Raw genomic sequence first — 22,061 nt, 5'->3', positions numbered from 1 at the left:
TTACAGCATTTCAATCTTGTAGGTGCCAGAGTGTTACTTCTAATACAAATTTAGCTTCAAATTTTTTTTAAAACCTTTTTAATTTAAATTCTGTAATGCTATTTCAAATTTTCTGATCATTTTATCCAGTACACTAATTTTTTTCAGAGAAAAGGCATGGCCACATCAGCAATTAGATTGGTAACGTCATAAATGTTTAAATACTGACAGCTTGAGGCATTCAAAATATTACATGGCCTGAATAATGAAAACATTAACTGAGGTCATGTTGCAACACAACAAATCAAACAGTTACTGTTAATTTCACTACTAAGAAACAGAAACGTAATGGTTCACTTAACCGTAAACTTTTAAATCTGCATATGTAGTCTCCCTTTTAGCAAGGTATACACAATATTGCTGTAAAATAGACATTTGTGCAGTTGTGCATTCTTACTACCACTGCCGGGTTTTATTTGTTTTTGCAGCTCATCACTTTAAATGAAGCTGCTTTTATGCATAATATACTGAAATGCATTGCCTACAACGTAATATTAATATGATTTTCCACCTTTCCTCTTGAAGAATACTCCTGGAAAAACATTCAGAAAGCTTCAGTGTCAAATAAATTTTACCGAATATGTCTCAATAGGCAAAGTCTCTGGGTCTTCTGGCATAAATTGTACAGGTTTCCTTGGTTATCTATGAAATCAATTACTCATTTACTGTAATAATCTATTTTGCAGGCCTCCATGTCCCTTATCAAAGCATGTATCCATATTAAGAATTTGAAAATATTATAAAGTTTGTACCATCACTCATAAATTTACTTAAGCTCTTACCACCAAAGTTCTTACAGACCAAAGAGGTAAATTCAGGTGATTATTGAATATGTACAACTTAATCTGCAAATAGTTAGTGTTTCTATAGGTTTTTTGATGTTGTTCAAATTGTATTTGTACATTTCTAAACATCAGTTCAAAATGTAATCTTTGTCTTAAAGTAAACAGTGTGTCAAAATCACACACATTTATAAATAACAATAATAAAGAAATACAAAATAGCCCAAAAACAAATATGAATGAAAAATTTAAGTGTCCTGAAATGCATCAAGTGATCCATCAGGTCCAGAACTAGGATCCATAATCTGCATAGGCCAGACAAAATCTTCAGTTGATACTACCATTTAATTGAAGCCCATATCTTCCTGATCAGAGGACTTTGTATATATAGAGAAGGCTTAATAGATTTTGGTCATGAGAGGACTATGAGGCAGAGGCCTATGAAAAGAGGCAGCGAGGCAAGGGGGAAGTCACCGAGAGCGATTGCGTGCCATCAGGAGAAGCACTCGGCGGATGCCGGTCAGGCGATCTTTAAGAGACGTGAGCGCCAGAAAGGGCAGCTGAGCTCGGCCTTCAAGTGGAAGCACTGCCAGAAGCCACCAGCACCATGATGGCCCATTGGGACTTGCCTGTACAAAAGTCGAAAACAACTGTCAGTCATGACTGCCAAACTACAGTATACTCCATCAGAAAATATAGTAACATTCTCCCATTTAACCCTTCTAAGGGATGAAGAAACACTAACATTTCTTATTTTAATTTTTCTAATGTCTAATGTCATTAAATCACAAGTAGGCCAAAACATTTGTCATAAACACAGTCAGTCGTGTGTCACAATGAATCATTTAATGTTTAAGTAAGCTGGTCTGCCTTGCTGAAAACATTGCCTGTTTTCCACTTCAGTGTTTTCCAAGCTCAAACTCAGCACTGCACAGTTTTAGTGTTTCCCGCTTTAACACACTCACTTCAACTCAGGAAGGATTTGTTAATAAGCCAATTAGGTAGATTAGGCATATCAGAGGAGGGAAAACACGAAAGGATGCAGGCCAGGGCTACTCTAGGACTGGGAAACGCTACTTTGCTATTTCCTAAAAGAATGCCTAACTGTAAGAACGGTAAATACTCTATGTCTAGGCCACTGCATCTATGCCATCAGATTCCTTATAGAGGATCTAGAGGATTTTAAAAGTCTTGCTACTTTGACCACAGGATCCCCTACCACAATTCAACACAATACAGCCTGCCTCTTTCAGAAATATTAACTTTTCTCACAAGCCTAAATAGGATGCCTAGGCATCTGAAGTTATTAAGGTTGATGAAGTTGCCCATGTCAGATTGGTAATGCAACAATGCCTTCTTGAATTTAACACTTAACTTCTGTACTTGACTCAACTTCAGTTAAACTATAAGTTCTTGCTTTCAGATGTATTTACTGTTCATGTCTGCAGCCAAAAATGTTTCCTTAACAAAGACTGTTCAAAGTGATAACATATCTGAAAGAGTACTTCTACTTTTGTAAGAACTTTTATATTTTCTGAAATATAAATATAATTAGAGGACTTTATTTTGTACTTTCTCTACTCCTGATCGACAGATTCCAGCATGATTTTTATTTGTTTAAAGTTTGGGCACCCCTAGTCAAGTTACATGGAAATAAGTACACATCCACAGAAAGCACACCTCTGAACTAATGCAATTACTGTTCATGTGCTAAATTTAACATTAATAAAAAAATTAAATGTGGCCTGTACAAAAGTTACGGCACATTTTATATTTTGTTTTTTTCCTCATACATCAAACTCAGCAAATAAACAGAAATTGTGCAGTAAAATTTGCTGACAAATGCCATATTTACGGGGATCTCTCTGTAGATGATGTATTAATTTATTTTCACTTAAAATTTCATCAAAGAATGTAATTTGACCAGGGATACTCAAACTTTCGCATGTGACTGTTTCTGTGGTAAAAGTCATAATAAGTGATACCTGTGGATCAGAATCCTTCTCTGGCATAGGTCCAAAGTGGCCTTCTATCCGCTCCTTCTGTTCTGCTTTGAGAGAGTTCACCCAGACCAAGGCTTGGTCGTACACCAGGTCATGGAGTGTTTGCAACTCTGCTTCAGCATCCCCGTTTACCTATTAAGCAAAAAAAGAAAGAATATTTAACAGAGAAAATAAATACAGTGGTATATTTTTTCCTTTTCTTTCTTTAGTTTTACTTGTCTTGATTTGATTGTCTGTTCTAGCCCTTATTTTAGAGTGCCCAAATGACTGATCACATGGCTAGCAGATGCCTACTTCAGTTAGACATTTCCTGACTTACAATAGAGGGGTTCTTGTCCATGATAGTGGCACAAACAGCTACTTGTATGGCTTTACAATAGAACGTATATTGTCTTTAGTATCTAGGCACAAACAGCTACTTGTATACCTCACAACAGAATGTTTGTTGTCCTGACAATCCTTAACAGATGAAGCAATAGGTGCAGGGAAACACTTAATATAAGGCTGGACCTGAATATTGTAATTTTTGGATTATGATATTTCTGGTCTTTTTTTTTGCTGTAATGGATGTAAGCTATTAATAAAGGAGACTTGCAAAATACTGTAATGCAGCTTTATTTTTTATTTGATGAAAACAGCACCAAACACGGCAAGAAGGAACACAGCCTCTCCAGCACTAACAGCTAAGAACACAGCCTCTTATCTACTCTGGAAAGCCCACCACTCCACCCATATTCAGGCTCTTCAACATAAAAGTTGTTGTAGGAATAACACTAAAACAGCCATAAACAGCCATAAACAAACATTTCTTCTCTTTAAAATAACAAAACTACTTATAACTTGGCGTGGCGATGCCACAATACATTTTGGCACATTCTTGTACTATATTTATATTTTCTAATTGCACTGTTAAAATGTGGAATTATACACCATCTCAGCTCAGGCACCTCACATCCTGCTCTCTCACAGCACTGAACGTCACGCTAACGCAGTGCTAGATAGCATGTATTTCCAGGGAGGCTGCAAACAGTGCTGTGCTGTACTGGAGCCTAAATAGGGCCGCAATGTATGTCACTCATACCTGAAGTTAGACCCCCTCCATGAAGCGCCAGTTAACCAGTGCATACGCTGTGCTGTTACCCCCTAGCCCGCCGCTAAGAGAGGCTAGTAGGCCTGGTAAACGGAGTAAAGCAGTTAGCCTGGAAATTTGGTTTTACATCAGATGTGCTTTCAACATTGGCGTTAGACACAAATTTTCTAAACAACTTTCTCAGCCCCCCACCCAAGCCCAACCCCCAGAGGCGAAACTTTGAATATTCACTGCTGATTACTGCCTAAGCTCTGGACTTATTAATTCAGGCATGGAGACTTGTTAGTCAGACAAGTTGTGACAAGATGGACCGAGTGCTCTCTGAATAAAGATCATTTCTGAAAACACTGCTCTTCTGAACTCTCTTCACTTGGCAAAGAAAAAGATTTATCAACAATTTAATACGATATGCTGGCCAACACACCAGCGCCAATATCTCACAACATGGCAAGACCTTCAGTGGATTATTGTGAATATGATTTTTATTCTTCGCCTTTAAAGACACTGCAAACAAAACAACTTGTTTATTTACATTCTGTAACACTGCCAGGTCAAGTTATAGATAAAAAATACTTCAAAATTCCTTACCTTAATATCCTCCAAGTACTCAATGTCTGCAGTATTGTATCCATCCCTGTGGCTATGTTGGACTACTTTGAACCTCCTCCTCCCAATGGTGTCCACTACAGAGCGCCCATCAGCAAAGGACTCCAAATTTCTGATCTCAAGCATGCAGCCATAATCAGTAAACCTAGACAAAAATGGCCATATTTAGTAAAGTAATAAAATCAATTACATACTTGTAGAAGAGTTGAGTCATTCTAGTTTTCTGGTGTTCATTTTTTATTTCTTTTTTACCCTTTGATGGGGTCGCTGAGGCACATTCCAAATTGTTTTGTACCCGTTTCCATGCATCTCCGGATCATGAGCCGATAGCAAGGCTCAAAGATATGCAGTGGGCAAGGGACCGTGGGGAAGGCCATGGTGCAAACAAATATAGGCACATTCTTATTTAAACTGTAAAAGAGATTGTAAGACATGTTCAGGTGCAGTACTTGGTGCCAAAAATCACATTAAATCAGGCTAAATGAACACATTCACATTGATCCCACTGACATGTATGTATTGCTCCAAATACAAAATTAAAGATTTTGGAAAATAGAATTTATAAAAATGCAATGTAATTCTGCAAAGTGTAGCAAAACCCATAAGTCCATGAGCATTTGAGCAATTAAAAAACAAAATTCCAACAGGGATAGCCTCTGGGGTATCAATACGTATGAGCTCTCCTAAATCTGTCAGAGAAACTGAAGTAGAGCAAGCTTGTTTGGTAGGGTAAGACAGTAAGAGGGATGCTATCAAACCACACTTTAGCAAGCTGAATCCTTACTTGGATAGTTCTGCAATTTCCTCTTCATTAAGCTTCTGTCTGTCTACAAGTTCTGCAGGAAAGTACTTGCATATGATGTCCTCCATCAGAATAGTCTTACTGTACTGCCCTTGTGCCAAGTACTGTAAGAGAATAGGCATACTGTTAATAGTGTAATAATCATATGCAGTATCTAGGTTGATCCTACCACTGTCAACACTAAAGCCAGAAACATACTCAACGCAAGTACGCAAAACCCCGTCTGAGTAGCTCGAAGCATCTGTGTTCGCATCCTTGCGTGAAGTATGTTTCAGGCCTAAAACTAAAAACTGAGTTTTTTTAGAACAACCATTACACAATGCGTTTTTCAAACATATCGTTGGTCATGAAGAGGTTATTAGGAATGTTTTGCAACTTACTTCTGAAAGGTCTTCCTTGCACAGAGGGCATGTAGGATTGTGGTCCAAACATCGCTCCAGACATTTCAGACAGAAAGTATGACCACATGGTGCAGTCACCGGCTCGTAGAAGAGCCTAGGAGGCACCATTAAGATGGAGTAATTACATAAAATTGTACATACTGTACAGGCACGGCAATTTTTTAGCCTACATCTGAACTTTTCGGTGCACATTGATTAAAATTAATAGATCATGTGAAAAAAATTGTGTAACAATTGCAAAACGGTACCATAAAGTCGTTCTAATAAAAGATTGAAGACCTTTTCAAAAAATTTAAATTTAAAATAGTTTATGACGAAACATGCTTTTTCTTGCAACCCTTATTTTCAAACCAACCTATGTAATACATAATAAATCAATGACATATAACCAATCTGTGTAATATATAAATAGAACAAGACATGTATAACACAAATATGTGAATATTTGGAAAAAAAAGGTCATATCATGACCTCACAATTGAAAATCATAACGTTTCTAAAATTATGCATATTGCTGCACCCCTAAAAATAATCCTGCTATAATAACAAAATATTTAGAAAGTGCTGAGTAAATCTATATTTTTTAATGGAACTTTTTGCCTCTCTAAAAGCTTACCACATCAAATTACAGTTATGTATAGAACTTGTAGGAATGGTATGTTCTCAGCTATATAAATACCTCATGCATAGTGAGCACTCCAGATCAGATGGGTCAATCAGATCAGCAATCACACTGCCCCATGTTGTTCCCACCTTTCTCTGCTCATCTAATGAGAAAACAAAAACAGCAACACTGTTCAGGCATGTGGCGTACAAAAAAAAATGAAGCAAAACAGAACTTGCTTTATTCACATTTGCATATTTTTAAAACTTGTGACAGACAAATCGACATTATTTCAATAAGGCTTTATCCGTACACATTTAACAAATGCTTTTATCCAGTAATTTACAATGGTAGATGAATTTAACTTCTCATCCATTTAACAATACTAATTTGAACCCAAAATATCACAATACTATATGATACTATATGATGTCTCTCACCTTTACCATGTGCAACGGTCTTACCTGGTTTAGAACGCTTGTTTGTGCCATCTTCACTTGTTGTGTCATCCTTGTCAACACTGTGTTTACGCTTGAGGAAGAAGCTCCGGTTAGTGATGCTGGCAGATCCCTCAGTCTCCCCTTTGCTCTTGCAGCAGGTTTGTCTTTCACTTGGATCATCAATACTTGTGGCTGAAGCATCTCTTGAAATGGCACTCTGGGTGACACTTTTGTTGATGTAGGTCTTGTAGTCCTGCAAAAAAGAACACCGATATCACCGAACAACAACGATATCACCGAGGTGTACAATATGCAAATTATTCTCCAAACAATCATTCACTGTTTTATTGTGTGCTGCAAAAATGCTGCCTGATTACTGATATTCTCTGGGTATTTGGATGACTTCAAGGGTTCTAATGTGTGTGTAATTTTAACTTTTAAATTATAGTTACAGTTTGTTTACATCACTTGCTTACCTTGGACCTTGGTAAAGTGGTAGATCCACCAGTGCTTGAAGAGAGAACACCTTTTACCCTTGTCCTTGAAGACAGCAAGCTTGTATCTTCAAGAATTTTCTTTTGCATATGATCTCTGACTGATTGTAGGAGATCACTCAGCAACTGTAAATAAATGATCAAAATTAAAACAAGAAAATGTACATATAGAACCAAACAGTACACTTCGCATTTCTTATTTGACTAGACTAGTAATTTCTTACTAGACTATGACAACAATACAAGAAAATTCTGCTCACCTTCTGTGCCTCAGTTTTTGCTAGTTTGCTTTCAGGATTCAAAGTAACAGAGATAAGATACTCTGTTAATGCTTCCTCAGGTTTCCCCAGAGCAGTAAGAGCCTGTGCTTTTCTTATGTGTCCCTAAATGACATGTAAAGATTATGATTAGTATCATAAAATCAAATTACATGAATGAGCAAATGCTATTGATATATACACTGAGAGACCAGATTTGCAGTAAAAACAACATGGAAACACTGGGTTGTCTGTGCAACTTTGGGTCCTTTTTTACAACCATAAAAAAGTAAGTATTTACTTTTTATGATCAAGTATTCTGTTTAGAATATACATTATCTACTAGCTTATACAGAGCATGCTATATGTTTCTAACAACTACAACTTGATTATTTTCAATCATATGTTAATGTGATAACAATCCCAAGTGTAGTGTCTTAGATTTAACAGTATTTTTACCATTTTCTATCCATTAATTTTCTTTTGACAAAGGAGTAAAATAGCTTGCAGTACTTAAAAGAGTAACCAAGGAGGTGCTGTAATTACATTCAACTACATAAACACTAAAACATTAAGCAGTAAAGATTGTCATCATGTTAAGATCATATTAGAAACCATTTCAGAAAAATCTAAATTCAGCTATTATCTTCTAGATTAGACTTTGCTCAGCTATTTTAGGTGCTCCACAGCTTCCAGGTGAAAGTATCATCTAAACATGCTTGATCCAGACACTCATATCAGCTGGAACCGAATTACATTGAGGGTCGAACAACTACCAGCAAAAACATCTGCAAAACTGGTCAGCACTGAATGCATCTACTCAGTGTATATGCATGAACTAATGAAATACAAATAAAGTTAATAAAAAACAGGTATGAGCAGCAAAAATGTAATTCTCTGACCTTTTCCCAAAGAGGTTTCAGTTTACAAGCCATGTTAGCATCACTGAGTGCATCCTCAAATCTCTTCAGACTGGAGTTTATCTTTGAACGGTTGCTGTACAACACGTGGTCCTTTGGAGCTGAAAAAAAAAGTTAACATTACTGAGACAGAGACAAAAGTACAGTAGAAGCTATGATGGAAGTTTCCAACAATGACAATGCTCTCCCCTCTAATGAACTCTGTTTATGTAACTGTAAGAATAAGGTCAACGGGGCTCCTTTTACTCTGACACTGCACTCATATTACAGTAGGTGTAGAGGGTGCTTAAAATGTAGCTGAATTACTTCACTGAAGAGTTCCTGTTATGATTTGCTGCCCCACACATCTACCAAACACTTTTTTGAGACCACACATACTGAAGTCATGTGAGGGTATATATGTTTAAGCCATTGGCAGTAAAAATAACCGGCAAATTAAAGTTAATTTCATTGTACATTAAAAACAATCTATATAAAAATACCAAATCTTTTTTTTGACCTACACTATATGGAAGTATTGGGACACAGACGCATTATATCTACAGGAGCTTTTATGACATCCCATTCTAAATTAATAGGCATGGAGTTGCCCCCCCTTTGCAGCTACAGCAACTACCACTCTTCTGGGAAGCTTTCTACAAAATTTTGGGGTATGTCTGTGTGAATTTTTGCCCATTTATCCAGAAGAGCATCTGTGAGGTCAGACACTGAAGTTGGAGGAGAGGGCTTGGCAATCTTCGCTCTAGTTCATCCCAAAGGTGTTAGATGGGGTTGAGGTCAGGGCTCTGTGTGGGCCGGTCAAGTTCTTCCACACCAAACTCACCCACCAACAGTTTGGGGAAGGCCCTTTTCTGTTCCAGTATGACTGTGCTATTGTGCACTGGGGCTCAGTCATGCTGGAACAGAAAAGAGCCTTCCCCAAACTGTTCCACATAGTTGGAAGTACGCAATTGTCCAAAATATCTTTGGTATGCTGAAGCAATAATATTTCCCTTCACTGGAACTAAGGGGTCTAGGCCAACCCCTGAAAAACAACCCCATATCATTGTCCCTCCTCCACCTTTACAGTTGGCACAACGCAGTCAGGCAGATAACGTTCTCTTGGCATTCGCCAAACCCAGACAAACAAAAGCCAGACAGAAAAACATTCATCACTCCACAGCATACGTTTCCACTGCTCCAGAGTCCAGTGGCGGCAAACTTTACACCACTCCATCTGACACTTGGCATTGTGCTTGGTGATGTAAGGCTTGCATGTAGCTGTCTGCCATGGAAATCCATGCCATGGAGCTCCCGCTGCACAGTTTTTGGGCTGATAATGTCAGAGGAGGTTTGGAACTCTGCAGTTACTGAGTCACCAGAGTGTTGGCGACTTTTATGCTCTACGTACCTCAGCACCCAGTGCCCCCTCTGTAACTTTATGTGGTCTGCCACTTCGTGGCTGAGTTGCTGTGGTTCCTAAACACTTCCACTTTTCAAAAATACCACTCACAGGAGACTGCGGAATATCTAGGAGGGAAGAAATTTTGCTAACTGGCTTGTTGCAATGGCGGCATCCTATTACAGTACCATGCTTGAATTCAGTGAACTCTTTAGAGAGATCCTTTCTTTCAGAAAGGTTTGTGAAGGCAGAATGTATGGTACGTGCTTGATTTTATAGACCTGTGGCAATGGGACAGAATAAAACACACACACACACACACACGTACATACATATATATATATATATATATCCTCGTTCCAACTCTTTGTTATACAATCTAGAGAAGGCAGCAGTGCACGCTTATGCAACGGCTGGTCTCCTAGCCTAGATTACATCTTATTCAACTTCCACGCCCCAATTTCCCCGCCTGCTACAAGGTCCTCTTTGGAACGGACTACGTAATCGGATGTCGTCATCATATGCTTATGAAAGCTAAACTTATGACGACGCGCGCTCACGACCCGTTCAGCGCATCTAGTTAACTGACAGGCTCGGGAGAGCCGTCTGTTCTTTTGAAGTTTTACACAACTTTCAGTAATGCGTATTTACATAACGCTCGCTCTTGGCCTCAACGTGGCGCAAACGATCATGACCAGATTTATCCCACATGAGTTGAATGAATGAGCATGCTGACCTACCTATGTGTATTGCTTCGTTGTATTTTTCTAAGGCAGCCTCCAGCTTCCTCTCCGCGTAAAGTCCGTTGCCTTCTCGCCTCAGTCTGAAAGCCTTTAGCTGAGACGGGAACCACTTGGACAGCAGGTTGCTGAGAACCACGTTCACTTTATACTCGTGCACTCCCGTCTCTTTCAAAATGTCCTCAGAGCCTTTGCAACAAGTCTCTGTCGTTTCCTTCTCCAGGCACTTTTTACAAAAACTATGTCCGCACAGCAGCGTGACAGGCTCACAGAGAAACCCGAAACAAATCCCGCAGGCGAAGGTGCTGTCGTCCCCAAGGCGTTCGGTCACGGCCTCCGCGGCGGGGGGTTGGTCGCTTCTGCCGGCGAGCCTGTCCTTCCTCCGTAAAAGCACGGAGAGGCACTGGAGGAGGTTCTCCAGCTGCACGGGCCGGAGGCGGTTGAGCTCCGATGCTCTCTGGTACGTCTCGAACGCCTCGCTCAGCTTTCCGTCAAAAGCCAGCGCGTCAGCTTTCCTCACCAGCAGCTCCTGCTGCACGGCCGGGTCGCTATAGCCCAAGAGCTGGCACTCGTAGATGTCCGCGGCCAGCTCGAAGTTTCGCGCCTGGAACGCCTCGGCCGCGAGCTCCAGCATGCCGTCCACGCTCTCCGTTCCCATGGCAGCGCACGTGGGTTTATTTATTTTCTCTCTCACCCTAAGATATCCTAACCTCTGCTGAGGCGGTTGGCGCTGAACACGTTTCCATGCCCTCGGCTTCTTCAGCTTCTTCAGCTCGTTGCCTTTCTCTCACAGCGAGCCTCGCAAATAGCTCCATCGCTCAGTGATACCGATGGGAGTTGAGAAAAAAAACCTTACATAAAGCGTCATCACGTGGCCACGAGCGGCTATTCCCATTGGATGGGTCACTAAAACTGTTACAAAACAATTCGGTTGTAACACTGGCGCGTCTGGGTGGATATTAAATCGGTCACCCCGGCCTGTCTGTACAGTTCTGCAGCCTTGACGCGAATATCATACTAACATACAGGAGGCGATAGCCTACAATTGTCATGCTTATACAACCAGTGATATTCTGCTTGCATTTAAAGGTAGGTCATGTTGTGACTGTGCAGTCACAAAGGCAATGCATTCAGTCTCTGAATAAGCTTAGTATTGTTCAGAAAAGTTCAGATCAAATATGAAATGCAACGTTGTCATTTGGTCTCAATTCACTGCATACTTTTACATTCTGCAAGAATGATGATTACATAAACTGCCATGGGATATGTAGGTCGTCAAGCATCATATGAACTCAATCCCAGTGTCAGACAGGGTTCTATAATGGGACCAGGGCAACCTTCCTGAGAACATTTTTGATGAGGAAATTGGGCCACGTCTGCTATCCAGCCTGCTAGTCTAGACCTACGTGGGGTAAAGAGCAAGCAATAGGCTTAACCATGGATTTTCCTTAGTCAGCAGGAATTCCAGTCATTACTACTGCAGTGCCCTACTGTTTGAGCAGATGACATGTTAAATGTAATGATTTATTGACCATACTATGGGGAGTTGCTAGTTTATTAGGGACTCATTGGCTATTTTATTACATACATCTACCTTATACACGCACGTTGAAACAATTATTAACTCTAGCCCATCTGTCGCTATACACAATGTCAGCCACCCTCTACCTTGTCCATCAATGGCAAGGAACCACCATACAGCCATCTCTGACCAGATATTATTTAGGTGGTGGTCCGTTCACAGCACAGAAGTTACCCCAACATGGTACTGGCATGTAAGTGTGAATGGTGCTGGTACGAGTGTATTGGGCACAGCAGTGTTGCTTATTCATATTCTCTACGCTGCTTAGGCAAAGCATGAAAAAAAAGTATGTGTAATTAAAAGTAACAATGATTTAATTGCACCAACTGTCATCATTTACAGATTTCTTCTTGACATGAAAAATCATGCTCATTCTGAAGGCAGTTTAAGGAATGTATCAGTCTTGAATCTTAAGAATATTTCGCTTCTCCAAGTCATTCATCTCTTTTAGAATAAGTGCAACATTGTATCGTAGCTCATGAAACTTGGACACAGGAACCTGTAAAAAGAGATAAATGACAGAAATGACTAAAAGATAAAGATGACTGAAGATAAACAAATAAAAACAGTATAAATACACATGCATACACACATTTTGTGTGTAATAAGCCAATTTAAATATGCTAGATGTTTCAACCTTTGTGATTTTTGGTGCATTCTGATATCATCACAGTCACAACAAAACCTACCGCTGTGTGTAAAAAATCATCTTAAAATTTCACAAACAAAAGACTGACATATATAACATGTTATATTACCTTACATTGAAAGTTAAGAATGTTTTTTCCTTCTCTTGTAAATTTACAGATATATGTGGTATACTAGTCCATCTGACCAGTAATCATGATGTCCTGAGCACACAATTACTGTCTATACAGACAATAAGCTGTCGTTTAAAACATTTGGAATACTGGGTTTATATGTCAGTGGCAAAAGGAAGCATGCTCTGGAAACTTCAGTCTAAGTCCATGACCATGAGTTGGTTTCTCAGTAAAAAATAATTAATAAATAAACCATTTAAAACACTATCATTCTTAATTACCTCAAAGCGATGAACATTTCCATCCGAAAGTTTACACTGCATTAGAACAGATGGCTGCAAAGCTCGAGCCAAGGAACTGAAATACACAAAGATGATTAACAATGTGTGAGTGTGTAACAATAAATCAATGAAAGCATGATTTCAACTAAATGAAGCAGGCAGTACATTAATACTACTTTTCAGAAAATCTATTCTCAGAAGTACAAAAATTAAAAATAAAGGTGCTAAAAGTGTTCTTTGGAGTGATAAGAAGGGCAACAAAATTAAGTTCCCTAAAAACATTTAAATGGATAGTTCTTTACAGAACTCAACTGAAACCACTTCTCCACTTTTGGAGAAGCAAACTGGCTCCAAAGAACTCTCTCATTCCTTTATTTTTAAGAGCGTATTTCTCAGCTTCTCTCAAGAAGTTACCCTTAGCATTGGAATGGCATGCACACTCTACTCTTCTCAGTTTGTTTATATCACTTCGGTGGGGGGGTTTACAAAGGAGGATTAATGCAAGCCAAAAGTCAAGCCTGACCAATAGGAGAAGAGCTCAGGGTCACTGCTATTGGGCAGTTCTCACTTTTGGCTTAAGTTATCCAGCTTCCTGATAAACTGTGTTTTAGGAAATCCCCACCAGGTCTGTTCAGAGGAATGGTTTACTGAAAATTCAATTTCCACAACCTCTCCTCTTTAATCCAAATGTAGTCAACCAGCCTGTCAACCTTTATAGGCTAATAACCACAGACAGAATAATTTCTATTACTTGTCAGCGACAGTAGCCTCGCAGCTCCAGTGCAAAACTGAAGACAAGCTTCAGACACCAAACATGTTGCTGCTGATGGACTGCAGTTGGGGTAAAGGAGTGAAATTTGTAAGTTAGATTTTTTGCTGAACCATTTCTTTAAGCATAATGTTGTACCTTGTTGAAATGGCAACATCCACCCTCCATCTGAATTCCTCTAAACTTGGTAATCTTGGGCCTTGCTGTGTGAAAACAGCATCTAGTGCTGATCGTCTGACAGAGGAAATTAGAAAACACACTTTAGCACTGCAAAATTTAACACCCGTTTAACATTTCCTTTAATTAAAAATAGGCAGCAAATGAGTAAAAATGAAAAATGGACTGATAGCTTATCCATTAAATAGGAATTCAAATATGTGTATCCTGAAAACATTAGGGGTTTAAACTTTTTTGTCCTGCATTCCAGCATCTGTAAATTAATTTTGTATGTGCGTGCTCTTTAAGCAGCATCTACTTTTGTGGATTTATGTATTACTTTTAAAATAACAGCATACATGTATTGTTTTTACTTGTAAAACAAATACACATATTACAAAAAACATTGTTATTTAAAAGTTTAGTTAGCTTTTGGAAGTTTTTTAGCTCTTTGAAGTTTATTTAAAAATGTACCAAGTTTTTGTTTTGCCATCTGAGCACTCCGTGCTCTTTATTATTTGTCATTTGTTTCAAGGACGTGTTTATTAATTCCATATTTGTCATTTTTGTTATTTTGAGGAGAGCTGTTCACATGTTAGCTGTGTACAAGTTGCTTACAGCAACAAAAATATCAGCCTCATATCTCAGTCATTGGTCTCCTCGTTTACTAATCATTGGTATCAGAAAATTAAAAAAAAAAAACTAAAAAAAAAAACACTGGTTGTCCCCAGAAAAGCAAACACAAAACATAGGTTAAACTCCGGTCAATCTAATATACATTACTTAGCTTTAGTACATACCTATTCCCAAAGACAACACTGGCAAAATCTGCAATGAACTCCTCAGAAATCCTGTGTATTAGCAAAAGTTATCATCAGTGTTTCATCATATACTCACTATAACAAATTTTAAAACCTTGTTATTAAACAAATCATAACCTTCTCTTACCTAAGCTCCCGGAGCTCCTCTTTGAAACCCTGAGGAAAATAAATAGATGTATTTAATTCAAGATATTTCCTTGGCAGTATACTTCTCTGAGGTTAACAAATTGAACAGTTAAAGATCACTGCAGCTTCATGGTAGAACATTGACCCGCTATATGACATTACATATACTACTTTTTTGTATTATTGAGTTATTCCCATTTTTCATTAATCTCTGCAACATGAAAAAAATTACAACAGCATGAAACCATTACATACAGAAAAGCAATTTAATAAAACACTAAAATAAGATTGGTGCATCTTCCTGTGACCAAAATAACAGTCCTCTTATTATAGTAGTCCTCTTCTATAGTCAGTCTGTCCAGGAATTTGTGATCACAAATTCATGCAAACTCAACCAACTCTTTCAACATTTGCAAGGGCTCTCAATTTTTTTCCCCATCAATGCATTATTTTTGCAAATGTGAAAAAGTGCTTTCAAAATTATTATAAGCATGATGTCTTTTGCACAACATGCTGTGTGCCATGCAGACCATGTGCAGGTTTTTGCAGTGAGGTGTGTGGGGGGTAAAATCAATAATCTTTCCTGAGTATTTAAGCGTAGAAAAATGATGTATACTTTGTAGTATCATTACATCATTTCACTATACAATATTGAAAACTTTTTTTCCTTTGAGAATTTAAATCAGTGTTAAAATTTCCAGTCTGTATATTGTATGTACATAGTTTTTCAGAGGTAGACTTAATTACCCATTTGCTTCTCCCTTGTTTTCATCTGGAACAAATTAGGCTACATTCAAAACAAGCTAAAAAAATATAACAGTCATCCGAAATTTCTGCAGTTTTATTGCAAATTCATTCTAGTTGCTAATGATCATGGGTGTAGACTAGCAGTGTACATACATACACATTATACATATATATATATATATATATATATATATATATATATATATATATATATATATATATATATATATATATATGTGTGTGTGTGTGTGTGTGTATATATATATAGTCTATATATCCAGTATACCGGTTCAAATTCTTCCTCTGTTATAATTTATGATTTATGAGTGACATTTCAAATGAAAATGAAAACACAGCAGTCCCTCGATCACCTCCCACTGTCTAGTCCGTTGCATCTGAAGTAGACAAACATTGTTTTCAAGGCAGCAGTTCATTTTGGTTTCTAATGTTTGCTGTCTAAACTGAAGTTGCTTAAAACTTGCTAACTGTCTAAACTAGCAGTTGTTTTTAGTTTCTGTTAGCCAGTTCAATGTCATGTGTTAAAAACATGAAAACATGCAATATATTTGCCTTAATGATTTATTTAAAACATTAAAAATAAATGATCAATATGATAAATGATCAACGCCACAAATTTTAACACTGTTAAAACATTGTCCTAATATGACCCTTCAAACATGCGTAATTCCAGCCTGAAGCCCAGCTGCTTGCATGCTACTGCTATGTCTCTGCCACTGTCCCTCTTTTTCAAATACATCTTTTACAATATATATATATATATATATATATATATATATATATATATATATATATATATATAATATATATATATATATATATATATATATATATATATATATGTACACACACTGCAGATCAAAATTAGAGAACAACACACAATTTCCTAAATGTCAAGGTCACTGTGTAGTCCTATGTGAATTTGTCCTAACAGGAGTAAAAGAGCAGTATTCTAAGCTTATTTCATGAGTTGTATATATTCTAAAGCACAGTATAAAAAACTTAAATGAGATAATTGAAAAAGAACGCTGATCAAATTTAGAGAACACTTTCAGATACCTGCAAGTTATTGGTGTTAATCTGGCAACTGGTGTTAATTTCCTTAATTATCTGACAAACACTATTTAGCTGGCAGCTAAATAGTTTGCAAGATGGTGAGCCGTTCCAAAGTGACTGAAACCCTCTGGCAGCAGGGTGTCCAGATGAAGGCCAAAGGGGTGACCCTATCAGCCATAGCAAGAGAAGTTGGTCGTTCCAAGTCTGTGATTTCTAGAGTATTGCATCTTTACAACATCACAAACTCATTCAAGTCCCCCAAGAAGGCTGGTCGCCCACGAAAGACAAATGCAAGAGAGGACAGGATAATGCGGAGAATTTCCAAGGGTAATCGGTTCAATGCTGCAGCTGGAATTGCTCGCCAGTTCAGCTCTGAACAGGGTAAGGAACTGTCTCGTCATACAGTGGCTCAACGTTTAAGAGCATTTGGACTGAAAGCCCACTCTGCAGTGACTAAACCTCTCACTAGCAGAAAGAATCAAAAGGCTAGACTAACCTTTGCTGAGGAGCATGTTGTGTGGTCAGAGAAGAAGTGGTCCAGAGTTCACTTTAGTGATGAAAGCAAGTTTAATTTATTTGGGTCTGATGGGAAACATTATGTTCGTCGACAAACTGGGGAAAGACTGAACCCAAAGTGTGTAAAGAAGTCAGTGAAAGGTGAAGGAGGAAGTGTCATGGTTTGGGGAATGTTTTCGGGAGCAGGAGTTGGACCTCTCATACAGCTACATGGCAGAGTGAATGCAAGTGTGTATCAGAACCTTCTTCAACAACATGTGGTTCCTTCCTTGCGTTCATCACTCAATCAGCCAGCAATTTTCATGCAGGACAATGCCCCCTGTCACAGAGCAAAACGGGTAAAGCAGTTCCTTGAAACTGAAAACACTGAAACAATGAAATTGCCAGCCCAGAGTCCTGATCTAAACCCAATAGAAAACCTCTGGAAAATCCTTGGTGACAAAGTTATGGCCAAGAAACCCACAACAGTCACCAAACTGTGGATGAGACTGCAAGAAGAGTGGACCAAAATCACACCAGAGCAGTGTGAGGGACTAGTGATGTCCTGTGGCCGCAGATGTGCTGAAGTCGTTCAAAGCAACGGCCTGTACACTTCCTACTGATTGGTGACTGTTGTAACCTTCAGAAAATTTAGTTGTAATCTTTCTCTGTGCTACAGTCATTGTTGTTCTCTAATTTTAATCATTGTGTTTTCTGCAAAATAAAGGTTTTATGTTGAAGTACCTTGGTTATTTTGTAAAACACTGTTCTAGTGGCATGGTATACCCCTAACAAAAAATCCTTCAAATGTTGATCAATGAAGATTACATTATTTCTGAAAAAAATCAAGTGTTCATAAATTGTTCTCTAATAATCTCCAGTGTACATACATACATATACATATATATATATATATATATATATATATATATATATATATATATATATATATATATATATATATAAATACACACACACACACACACATACAAACATATTATATATGTATACATACACACACAATCATCACTATATTAGAAACACCTAACTTCACTTACCAAAGAGGAGCACTTTGTAGTTACTTTGTTAGCCCCTTTTCATCCTGTTCTTAAATAGTCAGGAGCCCCATAGGACCACCACAGAGCAGGTTTAGTTTGAGTGCTTCACTCATCATTCTCAGGACACCACAAGGTGCTTCTAGAGTTTTTAAACCCTGTGTCCACTCACTGTCCACTCTATTAGACACAGCTACTTTGTTGGTCCACCTTGCAGATGTAAAGTCAGAGACAATAGCTCATCTGTTGCTGCACAGTTTGTGTTGGTCATTCTCTGGTCCTTCATCAGTGGTCACAGGACACTGCCCACAGGATGAAGTTGGCTGGATATTTTTGGTTGGTGGACTATTCTCAGTCCAGCAGTGACACAGAGATGTTTATAACTCTAGCAGCACTCCTGTGTCTAATCCACTTGTACCGGCGCAACACACGCTAACATGCCACCACATCAGTGTCACTGCAGTGTTGAGAATGATCCACCACTCAAATTATACCTGCTCTGTGGTTTTCTTGACCATTGAAGAACAGAGTGAAAGGGTGCTAATAAAGTATGCAGAGAAACAAGTGGACTACTGTCTGTAACTGCAGAACGACAAAGTGCTCCTATATGGTAAGTGGAGCTGATAAAATGGACAATGAGTGTAGATACAAGGTAGGTGAACCTAATAAAGTGCTCAGTGAGTAAGTGAGTGAGTAAGTGTGTGTATGTATGTGTTGTTTATTTAATATGCTACACATGTGTACTGATTTTCAGACTACAAATGTATGACTTGGGACTCAACTTCAGGCATGTCTGTACCAACTTTGGACAGATTAACAAGTGTTGAGACATACTTATTACTTGGACAACTTGAGCAGAGTTTTCACTTCTGCTAATGGTGGCAATGCTACCTTAGGAGCTCAGTATCAATTTGTAGCTAGCGTTAACAAAGTCAATTTTGATTTCAGGGCGTCTTTACAGTGGGGGCGTTCCAACCAAAACAAGGCATAGGAACCCTGAGACAGGCAGGAAATAATATATTAACCTATGGCATAAAACAGTTCGGTATCTCTAAAACCTACAGCTGAAATATTATTATTATTTCTGAATGTTTTTCACTGGACTGGAATAGACAATTAATCAAGACTTATTCGACACTGGCTGGTCCTCTTTAACATGCTTTACCTTACAGTGAGATAAGGTGCTTACCTCTTGTTTTAATGAAGACGATGGCAGACGCAAGGCTTCTTTAAGAAGTGCATACATGCCTGAGACAATACGGCTGAACTTTTCGTCCGAAAGGGAACTGCTCTGTGCAATCTCCGCCATAGCTCCACTGCAGTCTTTGCCCTCGACTGCGTTTACCACAACTGTAAAACAGTATTTGAAACAGTGAGGAACTGGTACAATACCATAAATCGTCAAACACACTTGAAATTGTCGCGCTGCAGAAATGAGTTGGTTGGATAGGTGACAACACCTTTAAGGATTTTCCTGAATAGTTCTTTATCTAAATCTTTCAAATCCTTGGACATGACTTCGATTTCTGCGGGAATCCTTCCACCTAAAAAACCGACATTATCCGCCATCGTGCTGCCTGTAGTCTTTATATGTGCAGAGCTCATCTGGACCAACTAGCTACAATACTGCAGAGAAACACAACTAACACTAGCTGACATTTCAAACAGAAACGATTCTGTAGACGGAAGCTTGCAAAACAAACACAACACAAACTGTTAACTATCTAAACCGTGCCTATGTACCAGCTTCGTTTTATTAAAGCCACGAAGAGAATTTGGTGAAGCGGTGATGTTTTGAGAGTGTTCCGCCTAGCGCTCTCATGTGACTCGTCAGCACGGAATTATGGGAAAGGACCAACAAGCACCAGAAGCACCAAGGGGTGCGTTCGAGAAACGCAGATGAAGTTCCGCACAGATTTATTGTACCTATAACATTTCGCAACTCAAGTGATATTGGTGTAATTTAAATTAGTATTTATCTTCATTTATCTGCTGGAATATGTTGCTGTTTATTTCCCACGGAGAGTTCCATCTGCTCAAAGTCATGGTTCAGCGAAAAATCTGATTTGAGCAATATCCTCTCAGTCCAAAGGTATTTAAGCAGCCAAGAATTAAAGATAAATGACTTAGTAAATTAATATATGAAGTAGAATTGCAAAGAATAATGATGATAAATCTAAAAATAAATAAATATACATAACAATTAATATATTGATAAATAAAATCTTACATAAATTAATATGTCTGCATTTATTTATGTCTATTTAGTAATTTCCCCTTCTCACAAATTTTTGTATTTATTTTTTTTATTATTTATATTTCTTTATTAACATTTTTTCTGTTTTTCTATTAATTTATTTTATTAATTTATTTCCATAACTATTAATTTCTATATTTATTTATTTATCTCTATTTAGTTCCGTATTTCCTTGTCCTTATGCTAATAAAGGGGCTGTCAGTCAATGATGTCACAGCGTCTTAATATTCCTATTGGTTGATCGATGTCAGATTCTGTAGATCGATTGTACATGTCTTGCTCTCTCAGCGGTAACTAAGGACAAGACAGTACCGTAATCGGGTGAGATCGATTCCAGAGCAAAACATATGCTCAGACACCAAACATGTCTTATCATCGGTTAATATTATTCTTCCCTGCCAACTGGTGCACACTCAGAAGATGTTTTTGGGGTGGGCAAAAGTCACTACACCTTAAATTATAGGACAACAAGACTTTTGTCTTTTAAATGGTTTTAAGTGTTAAATGTCTGTTAAATGTTTTGTCAGCTTATCACAACATATCACTTCAATCAGAAACATTTATCCATAGTCAGACCTATAGAGCAGCACTGATGTCAATTGGCAACAAAGCTGTGCTAAAGCTTCCCACTTTATCTGATGTTCCATTTAACTTGAACTCACCCCAGATCGCAGGATATGCACTGTGCTTCATTACGTCAGCTCATGCTTTGTTGCTGAACTGCACATGCACACAACCATTACACAACCATAAACACTCTTTGCATGACTAAAGTGTTCTTTGCATCATGAAACAGTTCTTCATATTGTTGGAGAATGTGCTGTATAGCACCAAGAAGGGTTCTTCAATTGTGTCAAGCTTGACATTGTAACAATAGAAGAACTCTTTTTGGTGCTATATAGAACCCTTTTCGAAAAGGTTCTATATAGAACCATCTACAGGACATTCTCCATCAATCAGAAAAACCTTTATACGAAGCAAAGAACCCTTTAAAATACAAAAGATTATTTGAGTGTTCGTGGCTCTATATACAATTTTTCTCTACTAAAGAACCTTTAAGAATTATTTTTTAAAAGTGTATTCTCCTAAAAATGTAAAAAGCAACTGTATTCTGAATACTGCTTTTTAAAAACGTCACTTCGACTGAGCTCAGACACTTAATTTCTGTGTTCTGAATAAGTATTACAAATAATTCTGTTACACCCAAACTCTGGCTACCTTACTTGTTACAATAATGACAAATGACTAAATGGAGTCTGATATGACCGTTTATTCACAAATGTTGAGCCACAGACTCAGATTACACATGCACTGTATTATTTCAGGGATATACATGTTATTTTCCATGTTTTCCATGTAGCAGATCCACAAGCCATGA

At 38.0% G+C, this 22,061-nt stretch overlaps 2 protein-coding genes across 2 annotated transcripts; both read right to left on the bottom strand.

Moving 5' to 3' along the window:
- Positions 1-680: 680 nt before the first annotated feature.
- On the bottom strand, positions 681-12,245 carry LOC118807241 (LON peptidase N-terminal domain and RING finger protein 3-like). The gene is made up of 12 exons (XM_036569193.1): positions 10,560-12,245; positions 8,421-8,539; positions 7,522-7,644; positions 7,244-7,387; positions 6,792-7,020; positions 6,403-6,490; positions 5,703-5,817; positions 5,305-5,426; positions 4,773-4,931; positions 4,503-4,665; positions 2,807-2,956; positions 681-1,450 (listed from the first exon to the last, which is right to left on the bottom strand). The coding sequence occupies exons 1-12, from the start codon at positions 11,215-11,217 to the stop codon at positions 1,292-1,294; spliced, it is 2,229 nt and encodes a 742-aa protein (XP_036425086.1). The 5' UTR covers positions 11,218-12,245; the 3' UTR covers positions 681-1,291.
- A 187-nt stretch (positions 12,246-12,432) lies between these two features.
- commd5 (COMM domain containing 5) lies at positions 12,433-20,263 on the bottom strand. The gene is made up of 7 exons (XM_036569194.1): positions 19,887-20,263; positions 19,616-19,776; positions 15,057-15,085; positions 14,909-14,959; positions 14,091-14,186; positions 13,184-13,259; positions 12,433-12,640 (listed from the first exon to the last, which is right to left on the bottom strand). Exons 1-7 carry the CDS (start codon positions 20,029-20,031, stop codon positions 12,539-12,541), a joined length of 660 nt encoding a protein of 219 aa, XP_036425087.1. The 5' UTR covers positions 20,032-20,263; the 3' UTR covers positions 12,433-12,538.
- Between the last annotated feature and the right edge of the window lie 1,798 nt (positions 20,264-22,061).

The sequence above is a fragment of the Colossoma macropomum genome, unplaced genomic scaffold (assembly GCF_904425465.1).
Source record: "Colossoma macropomum unplaced genomic scaffold, Colossoma_macropomum, whole genome shotgun sequence".
NCBI classification, from domain to species: domain Eukaryota; kingdom Metazoa; phylum Chordata; class Actinopteri; order Characiformes; family Serrasalmidae; genus Colossoma; species Colossoma macropomum.
This window is presented reverse-complemented; position numbering and strand designations above follow the sequence as displayed.

Coding starts and splice junctions, on each gene's coding strand:
- LOC118807241 (XM_036569193.1), bottom strand. CDS start 11,217: ATGGGAACGGAGAGCGTGGACGGCATGCTGGAGCTCGCGGCCGAGGCG. Junction 5,818..6,402: donor GAGTGCTCACTATGCATGAG/GTATTTATATAG, acceptor GGTGCCTCCTAG/GCTCTTCTACGAGCCGGTGA. Junction 1,451..2,806: donor AGAAGGATTCTGATCCACAG/GTATCACTTATT, acceptor ACTTTTGTACAG/GCAAGTCCCAATGGGCCATC.
- commd5 (XM_036569194.1), bottom strand. CDS start 20,031: ATGAGCTCTGCACATATAAAGACTACAGGCAGCACGATGGCGGATAAT. Junction 15,086..19,615: donor CGTCTTCATTAAAACAAGAG/GTAAGCACCTTA, acceptor TATTTTCCTCAG/GGTTTCAAAGAGGAGCTCCG. Junction 12,641..13,183: donor GAAATGTTCATCGCTTTGAG/GTAATTAAGAAT, acceptor CTCTTTTTACAG/GTTCCTGTGTCCAAGTTTCA.